Source organism: Spea bombifrons, chromosome 10, assembly GCF_027358695.1.
Source record: "Spea bombifrons isolate aSpeBom1 chromosome 10, aSpeBom1.2.pri, whole genome shotgun sequence".
Classification (NCBI taxonomy): domain Eukaryota; kingdom Metazoa; phylum Chordata; class Amphibia; order Anura; family Pelobatidae; genus Spea; species Spea bombifrons.
Genome location: NC_071096.1, coordinates 35923225 through 35947500, shown reverse-complemented (window position 1 = coordinate 35947500; position 24276 = coordinate 35923225). Strand labels below are relative to the sequence as shown.

Here is a 24276-nt window from a genome sequence, read left to right as displayed (position 1 = left end):
TCTCTGTCATCACTCCTTCTGCCCATCACACCTTCTCTGTCATTTCTCCTCCTGTCCATCACGCACTCTCTCTATCATCTCTCCTCCCAGAAGCACACACCTCCTGCTTCTGCTCCTTCTTTCACTTTTTTGTCACCCATCTAGCAGTTTTTGAGAAAATAAGAATATTTGCTCACTTTAGCGTCACCAAAAACTAATGATGGTCTATCAAAAACTATGTGAATTTCAGCCATAGAATTTACAATCTAATTGACGCTACAGACCCAACAGTGCAGTAGAGGTTCTTTTTTGAGACAATGTTGATCTTATGTCGCATTGTTCCTCTTCCACTTCTGCTGAACAAGCGCTAACAAGCTCAGTGCCGGGTGAAATAACAGAATGACAAGCCACGGGCAGGCAGCCCACCGGTTTCCAGGCCTCTTATCAGGACCATCTCCAAACAGGGCAGTTCTGTGCGAACGATGAAACCCTCAGGGCGGGCAATTAATCCGCTCTTCCGGGGTGAGATTAGGATGGTTTTATCTACGTTATGTTCAACAGAGAATGGAAAAAAACAAGGAAGGAAGCCTGGCATGGGTTACAGATATTCTAGGGGAAGCAAGTCTCCGGTCCCATCCTGCCTGCACCTGCTTGTTGTGAACATGGTGGTGGCGCCCCCAATTGCTCAGTGCCGATAGCAGCTGTCTGTATCACCTGTATAGGCACCTGCTTGGGATGCCCTGTAGTCACAAAATAACATTAATATGGTATATCTCTTATGAAATAGCTCTGACAATACAGTGTGAAGCATTTACTGGCCAGCTGATGGGAGCAAAGTGACAGATTCATCAGGCATGGAGAGTGCACGGTGTGTGAGGAGTCTCCGGATCAGCAGAGGGCGCCCGAGAGCCGCACAAAGCAGCGTGCCTGGCCCTTTAAGCTGTTCTGTTTATGCGGAAGTGGAAAGTTCGCTTCCTGGTTGGTGCCCACGTGGATCTCGTGGAGAGGATATTGTGAGCCGGATACAGGCACAGGGGGTGCAGTAAAGCTCATAGCTGTGTTAGAAAGGAGAGAAATACAAAAAGCATGGGCAAGAAAGGGAAAAAGGAAAAGAAGGTGAAGGGTGCAGAGAAGACTGCTGCGAAAATGGAAAAGAAAGTCTCCAAAAGGTCCAAGAAGGAAGAGGTAGGCTGGGTGTATGATGAACAGGAGGAGAGACGACAGAGTGTGCGGGGCAGGTTTGATAGGAAAAGAAGACAGGGGGGGTGTTTGATAGACAGGAGAAGAGGTGGCAGGAGGGTTGCATGATAGACAAGAGGAGAAACGACAGGAGGGACGTGTGATGGACAGGAGGTTAGAAAACAGGAGGGATGTATGGTGGGCAGAAGCAGAAATGGTAGAAGGAGTGTGTGCTGGGCAGGAGGAGAAATGACAGGAGGGGTCAGTGATGGGCAAGAGGAGAAGTGACAGGAGGGGTCAGTCATGGTCAGGAGGAAAAATGACAGGAGGGATGTGTGATGGGCAGGAGGAGAGATGACAGGAGGGATGTGTGATGGGCAGGAGGAGAGATGACTGGAGGGATGTGTGATGGGCAGGGGGAGGGATGACAGGAGGGATGTGTGATGGGCAGGGGGAGGGATGACAGGAGGGATGTGTGATGGGCAGAGGGAGGGATGACAGGAGGGATGTGTGATAGGCAGGTGGAGGGATGACAGGAGGGATGTGTGATGGGCAGGAGGAGAGATGACAGGAGGTGTGATGGGCAGGAGGAGAGATGACAGGAGGTGTGATGGGCAGGAGGAGGGATGACAGGAGGGAGGTGTGATGGGCAGGAGGAGGGATGACAGGAGGGATGTGTGATGGGCAGGAGGAGAGATGTCAGGAGGGATGTGTGAAGGGCAGGAGGAGAGATGTCAGGAGGGATGTGTGATGGGCAAGAGGAGAGATGACAGGAGGGATGTGTGATGGGCAGGAGGAGAGATGACAGGAGGGATGTGCGATGGGCAGGAGGAGAGATGACAGGAGCGATGTGTGATGGGCAGGAGGAAAGGTGACAGGGTACATGACTGGCAGGAGGATTGGTGATCGGAAGGTGTGTAATGTGTAGGTGACAGGGGAGGTGTGATGGGCAGGAGATGTATGGTTGGGAGGAGTTTTTTGGTGCTGGTAGAAGTTACTCACAGTGCCCAATATCATCCCTGTTACAGGAGGATTTGGAAGCCTTGATTGCTGAATTCCAGACTTTGGACGCCAAGAAGACGCAGGTCATAGAGACCTCCTGTCCCGCACCTTCCCCAAGGCAAGAAAACCTGTGACGTCCCCATTTATGTGCGACTCCGTATCCCTATCAGGGCAGAATCACAAACCCCAACTGGCCCTTAAAACATTTTAACGTTTTTAACGTGATATGGCCGGTCACTATAAAGCAGATTCCTTTTCCCAAAACACACTGCTCGTATACGTATATTCTTTATATTCTTAAAAAGGCCGCCTCCTGCGTAGGTTAAATCCTTTGCTGTTTAGTTATGATCTGTCCTGTCTCCTCTCCCATAGGTTGAACTCCTCCTTCACACCTCACCCAGAAAAAGACGAGCTGATTCTCTTTGGTGGTGAATATTTCAATGGCCAAAAAGTAAAGTATATTATTTGCTTATTTGTTTTCGTTTTTTTATATTTATTGAAATGATCGGATGTGATGTCAGATCTGCAAGTAATAAAAATCATTCAAGAAAATACCTGGAACGGCAAACTTCCATCCAAACAAATTTTTTTATTTATTTTTTTATTGCAAAAATACAAATCTATAAAATGGGGTAAATAAACTGTAAAATATAAACAGTAATCCAAGCATTGTAGTCCACTATTTAGTCAATATATTTTCTCCTTCTGTATATCGTCTTGAACATGCGACCAGGAGGGACAATCATTGACAAGTTAAATATTGGAAAGTGGATTTAAATGTTTCCCCGCTTTTAATTCTTTTAAACGCGGAGCATATTTTCTTAAATCCTTACTTGCTCGAGTTTAAAGGAAAGTAAATTCTAGACATGTTATAATCCAGTTCCCAAAGGAGACGTATCCGTGCCGGCTGCCTCCCCGGCTGATGTAACACAAAGCCAACAAGTGTGATGGCTGTTACCGGCTCACGAGAGGAAAGGGATGTTAATATTTAATTATTTGGTGGGGAATCTGGATCATTGTGTGTCTGGTCCTTCTGTATCAGTGTTAGTCACATTACCCGGCGTCTCCGTGCCTCTGTATTTATTAATGTCGTGATGGCCATCTTCGGAAATCACGTGACCTTTAATAACGTGTAGCCCATCCTGTGCCACCCGCGTGAGCTCACTCTATGCTCAATACTTTGGATGGAATCATATAAATAGGTGACGGGTGAGAGTAACATTGGAAACGTTCTTACAGGTACCTAAGCCCCCAAGCTTGCTCTTTGAAATGCATCTCACGGGCCTCGGTGTAGTGATAGATGAAGACGTTCTAGTCTGCTAGGCTTGGTGCTCTGGAGCTCTCTTAGATGATTTCCTGGTTCTGCGTCTCAGATATGTATTGTGTGATGTCATACTGTAACAATATTCTCTTTTAGCGTTTCGGTGAATGTATAATAAGCACCGATGTGGGAATACACAGGGTGCTAACCCACGTCTGTTCTCTTCCGCAGACATTTCTTTATAATGAGCTGTATGTCTATAACATAAAGAAGAACTCGTGGTCCAAGCTTGACATCCCAAACCCACCGCCAAGACGATGCGCGCACCAGGTAAACCTCCCAAGTTCTTAAAGCAGAATCCATGATGGGACGGGCATATGCCAGCCTAATATGTAAGAAGTGCTGGAGTTAAATAGTAAAGAAAATATAATAATAATAATATTAATAATACTATTTTTGGCTGCTTGTAGCACAACACTGCACTTGCCTTTTACTATAGTTCAGAAATAATCCGTTGTCACGGATGAGCTATATTTTATTGTTGAATGTTCGCGTAGAAGCATCAGCGACTAATCTTCTTGCCATTGAAAGAGTTAAACTGATATTAGTAAGAAAAAAAAAGCTTCCCTAGACCCTCTAGAATAACGTTACGTCTCCGTGGCCCCTCGAGTAAGAGTGCAGATGGCCCTGATATGCAGATATCTGTTCAATAGAAATATTGATTGTGCAGACGGGGGGGCTGATTTTACTAAATCCCTTTCTCCTGCCCCCTCCACTCCTTACCCCCGGAGTGTATGAGCGGAGATCGGTTTATGACACCCATGGGCAGTTAAATAGTCTGAAAGCCATTTCCACCTCTCCGCGGCTTTGTCCTGTGGGAAGGGGCTAGACTCTAATACCCTGTTTATTAAGAGACAGGGCAATAAATAATCTCTGTTCCAAAGCATTCATTTTGCTACCGTAAGTGCTGTCTCTTAAATATTTATGATAATTACTGTAAGTTAAAGTTCTCCATGCGCTTGATGGTAAAGCTCCGTGAATGGGAGTAAACTATGGTTTGGTGGAAGGTAAATGGAAAATCTTTGCATTCCCATAGACATCAGCCGTATTATCCTGTGATCAGCGATCTGTTTCTTTTACAAACATGCTTGGATTTACAGTTCCTGCGGCAAAGCTCCGTACCCTCTTGTCTCCGCTGTGAATGGTGCCACGAGACGTGTTACCAAACATTGTATTTTAGTATTTTAACATTATTGTAGGCTTTTGACCGATAACGTGCAGACTTTCCCTGTAACGGAGGAAGCCTCGCTGTCTCCTGCTAGTTTGTTTGGACAGACTATCCTCCCGCTCCCGGAGAACTTGGTGACGTGGTAATTTTGGGGTAGAGGACTCTGCCTGCCCACCGAGGGATTTCCTCCCACCCCCTGTCATGTGTGGTGCTTTGCTCTTAATGAGCGGGCACCCAAATGAATAAGCAGAAAGGCTGTGGGCGTCTGGTACAAGGACAGATGTGTTCACAGGCATCTGCTCACGTTGCAATTAAAAGGCACTGCTTACGAGCCTCGCCATTGTGCGACGCGTACAGCAAAATAATTATCCGTTGTACGGCTTATTCACGGCTGGGGCATCTTCAAAGGATCTAAGTCTCCCTTTTTGTAATAGTGCTACAGATTCTGCCCACATTCTATGTATAAATGTAAAGTAAAGGTAACCTACGTTTAGAGAGTCCTGCTGTTATTCCAAGTGACCTCCAGGTGGCGCTACTGGAGCAACACTCTCTGTATTGTTACATGTGGACATTAGGGTCACAAACGACTTGCCCTGAAATGTAATACCTAACCTATAATTCTATCCTGTCTTCCCTCTCTATATCTACAAAGTCTTTTACACTAGGACTTTTACACTAATACATGTGTCCTGACGATGAGTAATGACATCTCGCTTCACTGGTTGCTTTATGGCAGAGCTCAGGAAGTCCACGTTAAAACCAATCCCTATGGACTTTCATTAGTCAGATGGTCTAGGCAATTGATTACCACAATGGAGCAAGACGAGGTCTTATTCTAGTACATAAAAAATAAAACAGAAAGCAATAATCAGCAGGCAAAACAACGTTTGGAAATACTGCACAAAGCAATATTGTTTTTTTATTTAGTATTAGAAATACGGCGGATGTCCTCTTAAACATATATTCTGAATGATCCTGAATATGATTCTAAACAAATGATCAAGAACAGACTGCCGCTTCATAGCGAGTCCTGCCGCGTCCCCCCTTGGGGAGCATCTCAAGTTTCATCTCTTCTGCGCCATTAAAGAGAGAGAATCTCCGTCTACATATGAGTCTGCTCCCGTCCGAAAGGGGCAGCCCAGAACCGAAATCTGAGGCAGATATCCTCGGGGATCTCTTGGGGTTCACCCCAAGTGTAATGGGGAGTCCAGATGCGGGTCTTCTTGCTCTCTTGTGTCTAGAAGGATGCTGACAAAGCCAAAGAAGGTCTGCTAAATGGTAAATTACAAACATGGCAATTCTATTTCCCCTGTGTGATGCATTACAGATTTTCTACAATAGATTTAGCGATACGCTAATGCAAGCTGGATGATAGAGCTATCTATTTAACCCACCCCAGCAGAAACAATAATATTTGCTTCACCCGTACCCCAAAATGACTTGCCATCACACCACACACTACTTTACCCACATATAGATTAAGTATTATCGTGTTAATAGTTTAGTACAAAACATCTATGCCATATGAAAAGAGTATGAGGTGCTCACCAAGCACAGACAGCCGCTTCATAGCCGTCCTACAACGCATAGGGGGCATCTTAAATTGTAACTTTCTTGTGCTATTAAAGAAGAAAAATCTCCATCTACATATCAGTCTGATGCTGCCCAAAAAGGCAAACCACACATGGGGCAAATTTTCTCTGCCGACCAACAACCCCAGATGTCTGTCTCAGCCTTTATTAGCCTCATCATAGGGGTACGGTTGGTATCCCTCTATACACAAGAGAGCAAGGACGTCCACGTCTGCATTCACGTTTACAATTGGGCTGTCTGTTCTTGCTGAGGATGTCATACCCATCCTTTGGGGATCTCTTGGGGTTTACTCCAAGTGGGAGGGTGAGTCCAGATGTGGACCTCCTTGCTCTCATTTGTGTAGAAGGATGGCAGATATACTCCACTGATGAAGCCATTGATGGTCTCCTAAACGGCAATTACATAGATGGCAATTCAAACTGCCCTGTGTGATGAGTTATAGCTCTCAAACTAGAGACACTCAAAATCCCTCTACACACAAGAGAACAAGGAGGTCAATGTCTGGACTCACCTGTACACTTGTGATGAACCCCAAGAGCTGTCCAAAGGATGAAATGCCAAACAAAGAGAGTATGAGATGCTTACCACAAACGAGCCACTTCATAGTCTGTCCCACACTACGTCCCGCTTAGGAGCATCTCTAATTTTCAGATCTCCTTTGCTATTACAGAGGAAAAAAAATCTCCATACTAGTCTAATCCTGCCCAAAAAGGGCAGTCCTTAACCAAAATGTGAGTCAAATTTTATCTTCCAGAGGGAACTGACAACCCCAAATGTTTTGGCCTTCATTGCCCTCGTGAAGTGGTTTTCTGTTCTTGGTGAGCATCTCATACTCTTTTTGTATGGAATTTTACCCTTTGGGGGGGACTCGTGCTGTTCGCACCAATTGTAATGCAATACGTTTTTATTGAGATTTTCAGAAAAAAACCCCTTTATGTAGGTGCAGAAAGAAAAAGTAAAGTACAATATTAAATCCATGAAAAATATCGAAGCATACGGATACTATTTAGTCAAAGAGAATAAAAAAAGAGAGCAAAGTGAAAAATAATAAGAGGGTATGGAGAGGTAGAAGACAAGAAAACAAAAACAAAAGAAGGGGGGGAAGAAGCACCAAAAATTGTCAATGTTATATAAATTCCATAAGAATCCAATAGATTAACTGGTATTACTAATAACTATTATATATACTATTAAATATACTATTATAACTATTACTAACTAGCACCAATTGTAATGCTCTATTGTGTTTAGAAGGATGCCCACTGTACACCACTGATGAAGCTAAAGAAATTCTGCTAAACGGCACGTTATATAGCTGACAGCTGCCATGTGTAATACATTATATCCCTCAGAGTAGGCATTTTCCACAATAGGTTTAGCAATACGCTAATGCAAGCTGTAGCAATCTATTTAACCCACCCCAGCAGAAACAATAATGTTTGCTTCGCCCATACCCTAAAATTACCGGTACTTGCCATCACACCACACACTAAATTGCCCACAGTATATCACTTATACATTAAATATTGTCATGCTATACAAAAAAAAAAGCATGAGATGTTCACCAAGAACAGACAGCTGCTTCGTAGCCTGTCCGACAGTGCGGCCCCGCGGAGCAGCAGCTCTGATTTTAGCTTTTTTGCCACTACAAAAGAAAAAAAATGCTGTATTAGTTTGACGCTGCCCAAAAGAGCAGTCCCTAACCAAAATGAAAGACAAAGTTCCTCTACATGATGGAACCAACAACCCCAGATGTACATTTCAGCCTCCAGCGGCCTGATCTGGGGGTTACAGTTAATAATTATGTTACGCACAAAAGAACAAGGAGGTCCATGTCCAGGATCTCTTTTACAATCATGGTGAACCCCAGGAGATGGCCAAACAATATAAGGTCAAACAAAGAACATAAGATACTCAACAAGAACAGACAGCTACTTCATAGTTTGTCCCACTTGGGAGAATGTTTAGCTCTTTTCATGTTATTACAGAGCTTATTAGTCTGATCTTGTCCAAAAGAACAGTCCAGGACCAACAACCCCAGATGTCAGCCTGCTTTGGCATAATCTGCGGGTTAAAGTTAATAATTTCTTCATGCAAACAAAGAGCAAGGAGGTCAATGTCTGGATTCACGTTTACAATCGTGGTGAACCCCAAGAAAACCCCAAAGGATGAAATGTCAAACAAAAAGAGTATGAGATGGTCACCAAGAACAAACAGCAGCTTCTTAGCCTGTCCCATGGTGCGTCCTGCTTGGGAGCATCTCTAATTTTAGCTCTCTTTGTTCTATTACAGAGCATAAAAATCTCCATATCAGTCTGATCCTGCCCAAAAGAGGAAGTCCAGAACCAAATTTCCTCTGCATGAGGGAACCAACAACCCAAGACGTATGGTTGGCCTCATCAGTGGGGTACAGTTGGAATCCTTCTATGCACAAGAGAGCAATAATGTCCACTTGCCTTTACACTTGGGTGACGAAGAGGCTGCCTGTTCTTGGTGAGCATCACATACTCTTTTTGTTTGGCATTTCGCCTTTTGAGGTTCACCACAAGTGTAATGGTGAGTCCAGACGTGGACCTCCTTGCGATTGGAGCGATGCTAACTGTTCTCCACTGATGAAGTGAATAAAGCAGTTTGTAGCAATAGCGCCTCTAACTGCCCTGTGTGATGATTTATCGACCTCTGGAGATTTTACATAGTAAGTTTAGCGGTATGGTAATGTGAGCTGTAGGACAGAGCTATTTTATCTATTTCACCAACCCTAGCAGAAACAATATTTGCTTCCCCCTTCACACCACATCGTCTTAATGTTTCACCCATATATTGAGTATAACGCTATATGAAAAGGAACCTGAAATGTTTACCAAGACAACAACTTCTCTTCCTGTCCAACAAAATACTCAATCCTGGGTGGACATAGCTAATTTTAGCTTTGTTTTCACTTTCATAGAGTATAAAAACTCCTACATTAATAAATGCTACCCAAAAGAGCAGCCCCTAACCAAAACACCAAACAAAGAACTAGAAACCAGAGATATACATTTCTGCCTCTGTTGGCCTGATCTTGTGGCTTTGGTTAGCAATAGTTGTTAGGCACAAGAGAGCAAGGAGGTCCATGTCTGGACTCACCATTACACTTGGTGTGAACCCCAAGAAATCCTCAAAGGATTTGAAATGTCAAACAAAAAGAGTATGAGATGCTCACCAAGAACAGACAGCAGCTTCCTAGCCAGTCCCACAGTACGTCCCGCTTGGGAGCATCTCTAATTTTTATCTCTCTTTGTGCTGTTACAGAGGAAAAAAAATATCCATATCAGTCTGATCCTGCCCAAAAGAGGCAGTCCAGAACCAAATTTCCTCTGCATGAGGGAACCAACAACCCAAGACGTATGGTTTGGCCTCATCAGTGGGGTACAGTTGGAATCCTTCTATGCACAAGAGAGCAAGAAGGTCCACTTGCCTTTACACTTGGGCTACGAAGAGGCTGTGTGTCCTTGGTGAGCATCACATACTCTTTTTGTTTGGCATTTCTCCCTTTGGGGGATCTTTTGGGGTTCACCACAACTGAAATAGTGAGTCCAGACATAGATGTCCTTGCTCTCTTGCATGTAGAGGGGTGGTGGTTGTGCTTTTTAAAGAAAAGAAAAAAAAGAATGGATTTGTAGCTTTCCTGTATGATGTATCACAGGTCTCAGAGTGGAGATAACCTACTAGAGATTGAGCCATGCGCAGATGTGAGCTGTAGGACAGAGAAACCCTATCTAGTTGACTGACCCCAGCAGAAATGATATTTGCTTCACCTATGCTCTAAGATTACATGCCATTACAACACATTGTTCTCAATATGTCACTTACACATTAAGCATTAAACTACACAAAACAACCACTTTACAGCCTGTTTAGTTGTGCATTTCTATTTTCAGCTTTTTTTTCCCTTTGTTACAAAAGAAAAAAAAAACCTGTATTAGTCATTACTGCCCAAAAGTGCAGTCCTTAACCAAAACACAAAGCAAAGTTCTTTTACACAATAGAACTTGCAACCCCAATCGTACAGCTCTTTCTTCTTTAGCCTGACCTGGGGGTTTTGGTTAGTAATTCTTCCAGGCACACGAGAGCAAAGAGGTCCATGTCTGGACTAACTTGTACATTTGTGGTGAACCACAAGAACCCCCCCCCCCAAAGGATGAAATGTCAAAACAAAAACAGTATGAGATGCTCACCAAGAACAGACAGCAGCTTCTTAGCCTGTCCCATGGTACATCCCGCTTGGGAGCATCTCTAATTTTTTACTCTCTTTGTGCCATTGCAGAGGAAAGAAAATCTCAATATCAGTCTGATCCTGCCCAAAAGAGGCAGTCCAGAAACTAATTTTGAGGCAGATTTCCTCTGTACGAGGGAACCAACAACCCAAGACGTACAGTTTGGCCTCATCAGTGGGGTACAGTTGGAATCCCTCTATGCACAAGAGAGCAAGAAGGTCCACTTGCCTTTACACTTGGGCTACGAAGAGGCTGTGTGTCCTTGGTGAGCATCACATACTCTTTTTGTTTGGCATTTCTCCCTTTGGGGGATCTTTTGGGGTTCACCACAACTGAAATAGTGAGTCCAGACATAGATGTCCTTGCTCTCTTGCATGTAGAGGGGTGGTGGTTGTGCTTTTTAAAGAAAAGAAAAAAAAGAATGGATTTGTAGCTTTCCTGTATGATGTATCACAGGTCTCAGAGTGGAGATAACCTACTAGAGATTGAGCCATGCGCAGATGTGAGCTGTAGGACAGAGAAACCCTATCTAGTTGACTGACCCCAGCAGAAATGATATTTGCTTCACCTATGCTCTAAGATTACATGCCATTACAACACATTGTTCTCAATATGTCACTTACACATTAAGCATTAAACTACACAAAACAACCACTTTACAGCCTGTTTAGTTGTGCATTTCTATTTTCAGCTTTTTTTTCCCTTTGTTACAAAAGAAAAAAAAAACCTGTATTAGTCATTACTGCCCAAAAGTGCAGTCCTTAACCAAAACACAAAGCAAAGTTCTTTTACACAATAGAACTTGCAACCCCAATCGTACAGCTCTTTCTTCTTTAGCCTGACCTGGGGGTTTTGGTTAGTAATTCTTCCAGGCACACGAGAGCAAAGAGGTCCATGTCTGGACTAACTTGTACATTTGTGGTGAACCACAAGAACCCCCCCCCCCCAAAGGATGAAATGTCAAAACAAAAACAGTATGAGATGCTCACCAAGAACAGACAGCAGCTTCTTAGCCTGTCCCATGGTACATCCCGCTTGGGAGCATCTCTAATTTTTTACTCTCTTTGTGCCATTGCAGAGGAAAGAAAATCTCAATATCAGTCTGATCCTGCCCAAAAGAGGCAGTCCAGAAACTAATTTTGAGGCAGATTTCCTCTGTACGAGGGAACCAACAACCCAAGACGTACAGTTTGGCCTCATCAGTGGGGTACAGTTGGAATCCCTCTATGCACAAGAGAGCAAGAAGGTCCACTTGCCTTTACACTTGGGCTACGAAGAGGCTGTCTGTTCTTGGTGAGCATCACATACTCTTTTTGTTTGGCATTTCGCCCTTTGGGGATCTTTTGGGGTTCACCACAACTGAAATAGTGAGTTCAGACATAGATGTCCTTTTAGAAGGATGGCAGTTGTGTTTTGCAACAAAACCCAATGAAGGCTTGCTTAATTACAAACAATGATCTACGTATTCCTGCTAAAACAGGTTGATGTCTGTTTTATCATATTTAGTTTTGTATAATAAACTTAAATGCAAAACGAAGAGTCTGCCTCTTGTGGGGGACTGCTGGGCTCTGGCCTTCTGGCTAGACTCTGGGCAGTCCCCTACAGAAGTTCAAGGAGCACTGCTGGGATCTGGCAGTCTGGCAGGCTCTGGGCAGTCCCCCACAGAAGTTTAAGCTGGCCTCCTGGGCTCTGGCCTTTTGGCAGGCTGTGGGCAGTCCCCCACAGAAGTTCAAAGGGGACTCCTGGGCTCTGACCTTTTGGCAGGCTCTGGGCAGTCCCCCACAAAAGTTCAAAAGGGACTCCTGGGCTCTGGCCTTTTGGCAGGCTCTGGGCAGTCCCCCACAAAAGTTCAGAGGGGATTCTTTCCCCCACGGAAAAAAAAAAACACAATGGAGAATGGCATTGTGACTATTTTGTATGATGTATTACAGCTCTCAGAGCGGAGATACTCTACTAGAGATTGAGTCATACGCTAATGTGAGCCGTAGGATGGAGAAATCTTATCTACTTAACTGACCCCCCAGCTGAAATGATATTTTTTTCACCCATACTCTTAAATTACATGCCATCACACCACATTGTTCCCAATGTGTCATCTATACGTTAAGTGTTAAACCACACACACAAAAAAAAAAAGCACAAAACATTTTCCAAGCCAACCACTTCGCTGTCTGCATGATTACACACATTTAACTTCAGCTTTTTTATCTCTTTTTTTACAGAGAAAAACAAAATTGTTGTGTAAGTCATTACTGCCCAGAAGAGCAATCCTTAACCAAAACACAAAGCAAAGTTCTTTTGCATAAAAGAACCTGCAACCCCAAAATGTACATTTCTGTTTTTTGTTTTCTGTACCACTGATCTGGGGGCTTTGGTTAATAAAAAGTTTAAGCACGAGAGAGCAAGGAGGTCCATGTTTGGAGTCACTTTTAAATTTGTGGTGAACCCCAAGAGATGCCCACAGGATGAAATGTCAAACAAAAAGAGTATGAGATGCTCACCAAGAACAGATAGCCGCTTTATAGTCTGTCCCACAGTACATCACGCTTAGGAGCATCTCTAATTTTAGCTCTCTTTGTCCCATTACAGAGCAAAATCAATCTCCAACAAACTGATCCTGCCCGAAAGGGTGGTCCAGAACCAAAATGAGAGGCAAATTTCCTCTGCACAAGGGAACCAACAACCCAAGACCTACGTTTCGGCCTCATCAGTGGGGTAGGGTTGGTATCCCTCTATGCACAAAAGAGCAAAAAGGTTCACTTGACTTTACACTTGGGCTATAAAGCTGCTGTCTGTGTTTTTTGAGCATCTCATACTTTTTGTTTGGCATTTCAACCTGTGGGGGGGGATCTCTTGGGGTTCACCACAAATGTGTTGGTGAGTCCAGACGTAGACCTCCTTGCTCTAGTGTGTTTTGTGGGATAGTTGAACTTCACTGCTAAGGTCAATGATTGTTGAGACTTTTGTTTGTGTGTTTGGCATTTTTGGTAGAGGTTTGTTGCCTTAAACTTTGTTTCTGTGTTGTCCTTTTGGACAGAATCAGATTTGTGTGCAAATTGAGCATTTTGTGCTCTTTTTGTTTGGTGTTTCAATCTTTGGAGGTCTATCAGGGGTTCACCCCAATTGCAATGATGAGTCCAGCCATGGACCTCGTTGCTCTCTTGTGTTAAAATGTGTGTCAGTTGAGTATGATAAGTCAAATATATCCTTGTTACGTGACAGCTTACCAAACTACCGAAGCTTGCTTTGTGTAGTACATTACATTATCATAGTAGAGATTTTCTGAAAAAGAATTAGTGATATGCTAATACATGCTGTAGGAAGGAGCAGTCCTATCTATTTAACTTGCCCCAGCAGAAGCAATAATAGTTGCTTTAACCATACATATTGTCATGCTACACAATAAAAGCATGATATGCCCACCAGGAACAGACAATCACCTCATAGCCTATCTGACAGTGTGTTCCTGTTGAGAAGCATCCCTGACGTTGGCCTTTTCCATCAATCCATCCCTCCCAAAGGGGTCCACATCTAGAGTCACTTTTACAGTTGTGATGAACCCCAAGATATCCCCAAAGGATTAAATGTCAAACAAAAATGTATGAGATGTTCACCAAGAGCAGTCAGTCGCTTCATAGCCTGTCCCATGCTGGGGAGCATCTCTAATTTTAGCTCTCTTGTGACATTACAGGGGAGAAAATGTCCATATCAGTCTGATCCTTCCCAAAAGGGGCAGTCCAGAACCAAAAATGAGGCAAATTTCCTCTGCACGAGGGAGCCAATAACACCATGAGTATGTTTTGACCTTCATTTTCCTCATCAGTGGGGTACGGTTGGTATCCCTCTATGCATAAAAGAGCCAAAAGGTCCACTTGACTTTACACTTGGGCTATAAAGCTGCTGTCTGTTTTATTGAGCATCTCATACTCTTTTTGTTTGGGATTTCAACCTGTGGGGATCTCTTGGGGTTCACCACAAGTGAATTGGTGAGTCCAGACGTAGACCTCCTTGCTCTATTGCATTTTGTGGTATAGTTGAACTTCACTGCTGAGGTCAATGATCATTGAGACCTTTGTTGGTGAGTTTGGTGTTTTTGGTAGAGGTTCAGTGCCTTAAACCGTATTGCTGTGTTGTGCTTTTGGACAGAATCAGACTTGTGTGCAAATTGAGCATTTTGTGCTCTTTTTGTTTGGTGTTTCAATCTTTGAAGATCTCTCAGGGGTTCACCCCAAGTGCAATGATGAGTCCAGCCATGGACCTTGTTGCTCTCTTGTGTTAAAATGTGTGTCAGTTGAGTATGATAAGTCAAATATATTCTTGTTACATGACAGCTTACCAAACTACCAAAGCTTGCTTTGTGTAGTGCATTACAGCTATCATAGTAGAGATTTTCTGAAATAGAATTAGTGATATGCTAATACATGCTGTATGAAGGAGCAGTCCTATCTATTTAACTTACCCCAGCAGAAGCAATAATAGTTGCTTTAACCATACACCATACGTATTGTCATGCTACACAATAAAAGCACGATATGCCCACCAGGAACAGACAATCGCTTCATAGCCTATCTGACAGTGTGCTCCCATTGAGAAGCATCCCTGACATTGGCCTTTTATTGCCATAACATCCGTCCCTCCCTCCCTTCCAGGCACAAGATCAAAGGGGTCCACATCTAGAGTCACTTTTACAGTTGTGATGAACCCCAAGATATCCCCCCCCCAAAGGATTACATGTCAAACAAAAAAGTATGAGATGTTCATCAAGAGCAGTCAGTCGCTTCATAGCCTGTCCCATGCTGGGGAGCATCTCTAATTTTAGCTCTCTTGTGACATTACAGAGGAGAAAATGTCCATATCAGTCTGATCCTTCCCAAAAGGGGCAGTCCAGAACCAAAATCTCTTGGAGTTCACCACAAATGAATCAGTGAGTCCAGACGTAGACCTCCTTGCTCTATTGTGTTTTGTGGGATAGTTGAACACTGCTTAGGTCAATGATTGTTGAGATCTTTGGTTGTGTGTTTAATTTTTTTTGGCAAAGGTTCTTTCCCTTCAATTTAGCTTGGTATTGTCCATTTGGACAGAATCAGACTTATGAGCAACTTGAATTTTTTTGCTCTCTTGTGATGTTCTCAAGTGGCTGAGCACCAAGAGACATGTTAAGAAGCGGCTGTCTTTCCTTGCTGCGTGTCTATTACTTATTTGGGTGATTCACCCTTTGGTGTTTCACTTGTTATAAAGGTCGTGTCCAGATGTGGACCATCTCGCTTGTTTTTGTTTGTTGAGATATACAAATTGTACTTCATGGGTGAGACCATTGAATGTCAGTAGAATTATTAATTGCAGAGATATCAAACTTAAATGCACCGTGTGATGTGTTTGCAGCCTTTGGAATAGAGATTTTCCACGATAGATTTCGCGATACGCTAACGCAAGCTGCAGGACGGAGCAATCGCCGCTCGGGAACATCCCAAATTTAGCTGTCTTGTGCTGTTAAAGAGGGAAAAATCTACATACCAGTCTGATCCCGTCGAAAGGGGCAGTCCAGAACCAAAATATTAGGCAAATGTTTTCTGCATGAGGGAACCAAGCCCCAGATGTACGTCTTGGCCTTCATTGGCCTTGTCAGTGGGGTACGTTTGCTTTCCCTCTAGTCACAAAAGAACATCTCGTACTCTTTTTGTTTGGTATTTCACCCTTTGTTGGACATCTTGCGGTTCACCCCAAGTGAAAAGGTCAGTCCAGGTGTAGACCTCCTTGCCCTCTTGGGTCTAGAGAAATGTCAGCTTTACCCAATGCATTAGTCCAACAAAGGTGGGAATGTATGTTTGGGAATTGCTGGTTTTTTTCTGCAGAGAAAATTTGCTTTGTGTTATGGTTTTTGGGCTACTTGTTTGGGTGCTCTAAGCCTGAGATGAAGGGTTGTTTTCTCTGTAAAAGCACAAGTGTGATAAACAGAGATATTCCCAAATGGGGGTGCGCTATAGGACAGTCTCTGTTCTTGGTGGGTGTCTCATACCCATTTTGGGGGCAAGCTTAAGTAAGTTGTAAGATGTGGCTTTGGCTGAGGTCATGCAGTATGAATTAAAAAGGGTTTTCACCTTGAGTTATTTTAATTATAATGTTGATACGGTTGCCATCAGGAGAATATCCAACCGTCTAGAAAATTGCTCATGTGGTACCCATGTATGAAAAGGGAAGACAGGGAGCTTTTAGACCTTTGGGTCTTACAGTAGTGTTAAAATTAATGGACTCCTTATTGAAAATAAAAACATAATTGCTAATGTTAAGAGGCATTCTAGATTTACTGCAGGGACTTCATGTCACACAATTCTTAGACTCCAAAAATAGGTGAGAGGTCTTTCTGCCCCCTACAGTGTACCCTGTTCTGAGCCGGTATATTAATATATGAAAAACGTATTTCTTCTTCCTTCAGGCGGTGGCTGTCCCTCAGGGAGGAGGACAACTCTGGGTCTTCGGAGGAGAGTTTGCATCTCCAGACGGGGAGCAATTCTATCATTACAAGGACCTCTGGGTGCTTCACCTTGCTACAAAAACCTGGGAGAATATCAAGTAAGATCACTTGTGACTCCTCTGCTTTAATGTTTTTGAGTCCAGGACCCAGAGCTCTCTGTCTCCACTCCATGAGCAGAAACACCTGGGTTTGCTGGAACGTTGGCAAAAAGGACACCAGCTGTTTGCATTTGCGTAAAACCAAACATTACATGAATACGTATTAAACCAGTGTCAGCCAACAGATATGGCTCTTATGAGGCTTTCACCCCCTATAACATTTGGCATACATAAATTTGGCCAAGTGCTGCGTGAGTTGAAGTTCCACGACAACTAGCGAGATACTCATTGCTATGTTCTGTTGACAAAGAGCCTGAGACAGGACCTGACAAATCTCTATAGCCAATGAGCCATAGGTTCTTAGCTTGTCTGGCTACCCGAAGGTGGCAGATACTCGGGCTGAGGACTCGGTTGAGAGGGCTTATGTTGAAGAAGGTTCCGTGCCACATCAGGCTGCTGATGCTGTGTCCGTACACAGCCTGGAGAGCCCCCGTCCGCAGCTTCATTAGGAATGGTTTGGTTGCTAAGATAGGAGTCAGCAGCTCCTTTAATAAGAGTCTGTTGATAACCAGTCATTTACAGCTCAATACTAACAAGGCACGGGCGCATAATATTGATTATCAGGAGTGCTCCTGAGATGGCAGGGGTCAGCCAAAGGGTCAGCACTACTGACCACCTCCTGTAAAGCACACTAGCAGAACGTGAGCTGTTTGCACATGTATCTAAAACCCTATATAATCCACTGCATTGTAAATTACTACAAGACGCCTTTTGCACACCGATCGCTCGAGCGGTGTTTTAAATCACGTTAAGAAGTGCTTGTTCAGGCATTAACTCGTTAGTGTTTCTCGTACAGGGTAATTCGTGCCAGGGAGACTGACCCCCTTCTGCCACCCGCGCCATATATTCTCTGATATAACCAGCAGCGTGTTGCCTTCATACAGGTCTGCAGGAGGACCTTCAGGACGGAGCGGCCACCGCATGGTGCAATGCAAAAGACAACTCATTGTCTTTGGAGGATTTCATGAGAGCGCACGGTGAGATGTCTATTTTAGGGAGAATATTAACCCTTTTAGCATCAGAGTGTTGTGTGTGATGGTCAGAAGTCCTAGCGTCCCCATATAAATCCCCCTTCGTTTGTCAGCCTATGGCTCCTGCGCCTCCTATACTCTGGCCCCGATCACTCAGGGCCGGTCACTAATCGCTTCCAAATAATAAGTACTGGGCAGATCCGAAGCTTACTGGGTAATTTTATGCGCCATTCGTTGCCTTGCCTACGGTATGAGATGTCTTGATGATGCCAGGGGTCCCTATGCATGCATAGAATGCCCAATGTATTTGGTACACGTGCTGCTCTCCCATCACCCCCAGTTCATGTTTTTCCTTCATCCCCAGGGATTACATTTATTATAACGATGTGTACGCTTTTAATCTGGACTCATTCACATGGACAAAGCTATCTCCTTCTGGAAATGGACCTTCACCTCGATCCGGCTGCCAGATGATTACCACCCAGGATGGCAACATTGTAATCTACGGCGGTTATTCCAAGCAGGTATGCGCGGCTTACCAGAAGGGGAAACCAGCTGTTGTCCATAAGTGATTTTTGCTCCCCTAGGCGCATCACGTAGAGGACAGGTGCCGCGCATGGTATTAATAGTGTTAGTGTGGTATCGAGAGCATCAATGCCATAGGCATAATCTCTGCTGAATTAATACTCCCATATTACACAAGAGATGGGCTATACACAATCTGACCTCCACGGTCATCTGTGAAAATAAATCAGTGCCGGAGCTGCCTGTGGGCTGTGTTCAAAACTTGACGTTATTAAAGGGTTAAAACATGTCTTTATTCACGGCTCTCAGTGCCTATTCCCGGTTGCCTAAGCACTGGTGTCTGAGCCACAGAAGCCTTGAAACACTACAGACACGAAGAACTAGGACAGACCCGAAGCAGAATCACTCTCTCACTGTGAGAACGCTCAGGGTGTTATCACGGGGGCAGAATTTTGTTTTTAGGACGTAAGATGTCTAATTCATACATCAGGGTGCATTGGTCCATGACGTGAGTAACGTTATCATTATCCGGCGGGGAGCAGCAGGAGCAGCTGGTGATCTCAGCCCAAAGTCACCTTAAGGAGTGCGTCTCCCAGCGTTTGGAAAGACTGAGCTAATGTGATGACCCAACAAAGACTGTCTGGCTTTCCGTGGTTGTAGCGAGCATTTGATGCCAATCATACGTCTCCGGTCACAAACTGAATTAGCCCCCTATGTTTACAGTGCGTTGATATCCTTTTGTTCGCAGAGAATAAAGAAGGATGTGGATAAAGGGACGGTGCACACAGACATGTTCTTATTGAAGCAAGAGAAAGCCGGTAAGTTATGTGTTAATCTATGTTCTGTAACCCCTTCCTCTTCTGATTTATTGTGGTGCCTTTTGGGATCTGAATGTGGTGCCCATTGAACACTCTACTGACCGGTTCAGCACCACTGGTCTATGTGACCGATCGCCCTGGCACTCAAGGGGTTAGGCACTCGAGCGATGCTGGGTGAGACGGCATCTTTTCTTTTACTTCCAGCTGCTATGTAACCGAGAGAGAGGCTCTCGCCCTCCGCACGCCGCACCGTATAATTTCCCCGGGGGGGCTGGTGCTGTGTGTATACAGCCTATAGAACAGCCATCAGCTGGTAAACCGCGTGATGCCAGGGTTGCTAACTAGCAATTAAAGATGCCAGCAGGCTGTCCGCAACATGTTGCAACTTGGGAGACACAATAGACGAGGGTCCTGCGGGGGCGTGCGACGAGGAGGAATAACAGGCATTTAATGCTTGCATAATGTAATTGTCTCGTTCTGCCTGCCTGTGTGAGAGCAGCGACGTGATTGGTCAGAATGTCTTTGATAAACTGGTACACTAAAGGGTCAAACTTCCCAAGCATTATACGCCTGACTCATCTTTTTGATTGGCTGGTCAGTTTTAACTTTTACCCCAGTATATAACCACCACGGAATCAACAAACGGGCGGTGGGTACTGGATGGATAAATGAGTATGGCTGGGGTTATGCTGTTGAGAGATGAGTTTGATCGTTTGGTGATGATGACAATTAAGGGGTTAAACCACTTGCTTTTATGTGGCCAGCTATCATTTTTTTTAAAATGCCCCCGAATTAACCAGCTGGATCTTCCGTTGCATCTGAATAAACATGCGTCCTTGGGGCTTGCAGATGTTAAAAGAAGCATATGGGCTGGAAGGAGCGATTAAGTCTCCGAACATAGCTGGGCTTTTCACAGAGAGCCTTCACACGGCTAATGGAGCCAAGAAACCGAATCGGGAAAGAGACAGATTTAATTGATTTAAGACGTCTCAATCTACATGTGCTCTTCCTTTGCTTTTGCTTTCCTCGTCTCGTTATTTTATTTGTTACATGTATCTTTGTAACCTCATCCCACCTTTTATCGCTTGTGGCCTCTGACCCCATGATTCTCCTCTGCATTTTCCCAGATAAATGGACGTGGGCACGCATTAATCCCTCCGGGGTGAAGCCTACACCTAGGACTGGTTTCTCCATGGCTTTTGGGCCAAATAATCGAAGTATCCTGTTTGGTGGCGTCTATGACGAAGAAGAAGAAGAGAGCATTGAAGGCGACTTCTTTAATGATATTTACTTCTATGACCTGGGGAAGAACCGGTGGTTTGCTGGCCAGCTAAAGGTATCATTTTTGCATTATACCCAGTTGCATACGCCATGTAATATACACCCCCCCTTTGGTGTTTAGCTCTAGCCCTAAAGTACCACTTTATACCATCTTACATATTTAAGCACAATCAAGATCCATTTCGCACATCTGTTTTCTCTAAAAATCAAGGGATCCAAATCGCAAAAGAAGAAGCGGAGGCGTGGGGAGAAGAAAGCGGAGGCAGAAGCATCGGAAGCTGCGGAAGTTGGGGACGACCATCCTTCAGAGCCCGTTGAAATCATCAAAGAAATTGTTGCAGAAGATGGAACAATCATGACGATTAAACAAGTCGTATCCACCCAGACAGCTTCAGAAAGCGAAGAAGACGACAGCGATGAGGAAGACGAGCAGGAAACTGCTACGGGGCCTCTTGTAGAACCGAGTCCTCGCTCCAATACTATGATAGCCGTCAAACAAAGCGTCCTTTACGTGTACGGCGGAATGTTTGAAGTTGGTGACCGTCAGTTTACCCTGAATGATCTCTACAGCATTGACTTGCACAAGATGAATGAATGGAAGGTCCTTGTGGAAATGGACCCAAGTAAGTGGGGTTAAGATGACAATCCATCCATATTCTTTGGTTTTTAGGTTCCCCTCCCCATCTGCACTGGCGGATATTAAAATGAGCATTGCAGCTCTAAGGAGAACCTGAAAGCAAATTGTTGAGGACCAACTTTGAGTATCTCAGAACAAGGTCAATAGACCTCTGTGTGGCCTCTGTATAGTCTCCTGGTGGATAGATGATTCTTCTTTCATTAAAACATCTTCTCAGCCCGAACCTACAGAAACTAATTTACAATTTTTGTTAGTAACCCCCAAGCTATGCATTTGTAACAATCTTCATAATATACCTAGAGACCCAAGAATGGCTGGATGAATCAGACGATGAAGAAGATGAAGAAGAAGAGGAGGTGGAGGGAGCAGAAGGAGGCGGCGAGGAGGAAGAGGATGATGAGGACGAAGAAAGTGAGGAAGAGAGCGGTAAGTAGATACAAATAAAGTAACTAATTTTCTGTTTGTTTTGGTTTTTAATAAATTGAGTTTTCAAAAATTCCCACAGTCTTGGGATGACAGCCATGACAGCTGTGTTTACAGTGCATTATCAGAGCGCCATGTTATGTTGACATGTCCAAGTTCTGATTGTCAATTGTGTCCTTCCACATTTACCTTACTAAACTCTGTCCGCTCGCTGCCGTCGTCTTCAGTAATTGCTGTTATGACACTTTCACCTATGACTCTGTCCCATCTCTAGATGAGGAGGAGCACCCACCTGTACAGCCCCACGAGAAGTACTCAGACTACTTGCCCCGGACTGAAGAGTACTGGATCAAACTTGCCAGAGCCAACATGGGCCCGGAAGCCAAAGAAAAGAAGGTGGTGAAAGTAGCCCACGCCATGGCGAAGACATTTTACGAGTTTAAAGACTAAGCTGGGAAGTTGATACAATATTCTGGACATAGATCTCCTTAACGATCAGCTCTACAATATCCATTCTCTGAAATGACTTCTACAGAAAGCAGGTGGTGCTCAGCCTCCCCAAGAAGGTATGATGTAATTAGTGTGTATTGAGAAGGTCCCCATGGAACCGTAGATGTTGTGTAAACACTATGGACACTTAAAAGTGATGTTTCAGATTCTACATGGCAACCCAGCTATATGACAATACCTTGTGTTTTTTGGGGGCTTTTCCACATCACTGTTTGGGATAACCTTAGGAGAGCTTTGGGTTTAGTACAACTGATTGAGGTCGGTGTCCCAACTACAGACCGTGTCTACAAAAAGGTGTCTGCCGCGACATGACTTGCCATGAACCTGGATCCCGGTGCTGGCTGCCCAGTCAATGTTTATTTTTTTGTCTCCCAAGTCAATTAATATCCTGTCCCACAACAAAACCAACTGCCCTGTGGTGCATGGTGACTGCCTGTGCCTGTCCCTCGAGTTGGAATGTATTTCAGGACGGTTAAAGACAATCAAAAGTTTTCTTTTGGTGTTTGAAAGTGTTGAGTTTTTTTTTTCCAGATTCAAAGTGGAAATAAAATCTGTATGGCACATGTGTATCTGTGTCTAAATGATGTTCCACTTTAGAAGTTGCAGCACACACACAAACAATTGTGTCACGATGGGAAACACTGGCTGTTTTGTTGGTCCATGGATAGAATGTTGAATGTAGAACTTGGTGTATAAGCACTAAGTTCTCTCTCCTGCCTTCCACTAGAAAACAAGATGGTTGGTCTGTCACCTTTTTGATGTTTGTATATATGATAAGGATATGATTTATAATATCAGACGCTGCCTACGACTGTCTGGTTTGTTGATAGAATAGACCGTATGGCATAGACGACAATGATCTAGTAGGCTGCCTGCCGTTTGCCTTCACTGAGATCTTGATATGTGAATCTGCTGGATCACGTACCTTCTCCTGGAAATAGGAAGAGACAAGCCATGATTAAACATTAAATGCCTCAATCCAGGAGATATATTTCACCCCCTTAAAGGTTGGTCTCAAGAAGGCAAAGGTAAGAGCTTTGCGTTACTGCGCTTGAGTTTGTCTGCACACACAAGGCGTCTGTGATCTCTCTGTTATTTAAGAAAGATACAATTTACTAAACATTAGAGATATCGGCCCCCTGTGTGAAATCTGTATTCTTTCTCTGAGATAAAGGGAAAGAATACTGGAGGTCTTCATATATTCCTGGTCCACTGAAAGGTAACACACACACACACATCGATATTCTGTACCCAACTCAACAATATCCCGTTTTATGATAATGTGGGATTTACCTGGCAAATTACTTCCGTTCCATACTTGCATGGAGTAGTCATTTTCCGCTGATGTACCCAAGAGATGCCCAGTACACGGTTCGCGCGGTGATAAAAGCACGTTGCATTGCACCAGGTTGTACAGCGTGGTTGTCGTACATCCCCTTTTGCTTTATTAAATACCAGATTACAAACCAACACAGTCAAGATCAGGTACAAGTAACCCATAACTATAATATTAACCGTGGTTGCCATCCATGCCGTGTGTCTGGCAGAGGATCATGGGCAGTCTGGCTGGAATGCCGGGGGGGGGTGCTCTACCTTTCTGTGATCAAGCAGGAAGCTAGAGCAGAAACATTTGGGCAATCTAGAAAAAGAACTAAAAGGAAGTCCGCTGTTAACGTTTTAAAGGGAAACTATCATGTTGCTTTTCTCTATTAAACATTGCATAGCACTCAATTGATATTGGGGTAGAGCAACCCGCGGGTCTCCGGTTGTTCCTGAACATTAACTCCCAGATCCTCCTCCCATCTTGTGTTCTAGGTCAACAACAAGCAGAGAACCAAGGATTTCCTCTCACCAATGTCCAATTCACGTTCTTTCACCGTAACTTGCTGTTTGTTTGGAATCCCACCATTGTCTTCTAAGTAGACAAAAGCATTATTTAGCTCTTTGATACATAGTTATCGCAAATTGCCGTAAATCGGCATC

At 44.0% G+C, this 24276-nt stretch overlaps 1 protein-coding gene across 1 annotated transcript; it reads left to right on the top strand.

Annotated features, from left to right (window-relative positions):
* Positions 1-921: 921 nt before the first annotated feature.
* KLHDC4 (kelch domain containing 4) lies at positions 922-22233 on the top strand. The gene is made up of 12 exons (XM_053448308.1): positions 922-1164; positions 2187-2278; positions 2533-2611; positions 3653-3751; positions 16932-17068; positions 18013-18105; positions 18464-18623; positions 19373-19442; positions 20570-20778; positions 20935-21346; positions 21661-21786; positions 22058-22233. The coding sequence occupies exons 1-12, from the start codon at positions 1066-1068 to the stop codon at positions 22231-22233; spliced, it is 1752 nt and encodes a 583-aa protein (XP_053304283.1). The 5' UTR covers positions 922-1065.
* Positions 22234-24276: the final 2043 nt, after the last annotated feature.

Coding starts and splice junctions, on each gene's coding strand:
- KLHDC4 (XM_053448308.1), top strand. CDS start 1,066: ATGGGCAAGAAAGGGAAAAAGGAAAAGAAGGTGAAGGGTGCAGAGAAG. Junction 2,279..2,532: donor TGTCCCGCACCTTCCCCAAG/GCAAGAAAACCT, acceptor CCTCTCCCATAG/GTTGAACTCCTCCTTCACAC. Junction 20,779..20,934: donor GGTTTGCTGGCCAGCTAAAG/GTATCATTTTTG, acceptor CTAAAAATCAAG/GGATCCAAATCGCAAAAGAA.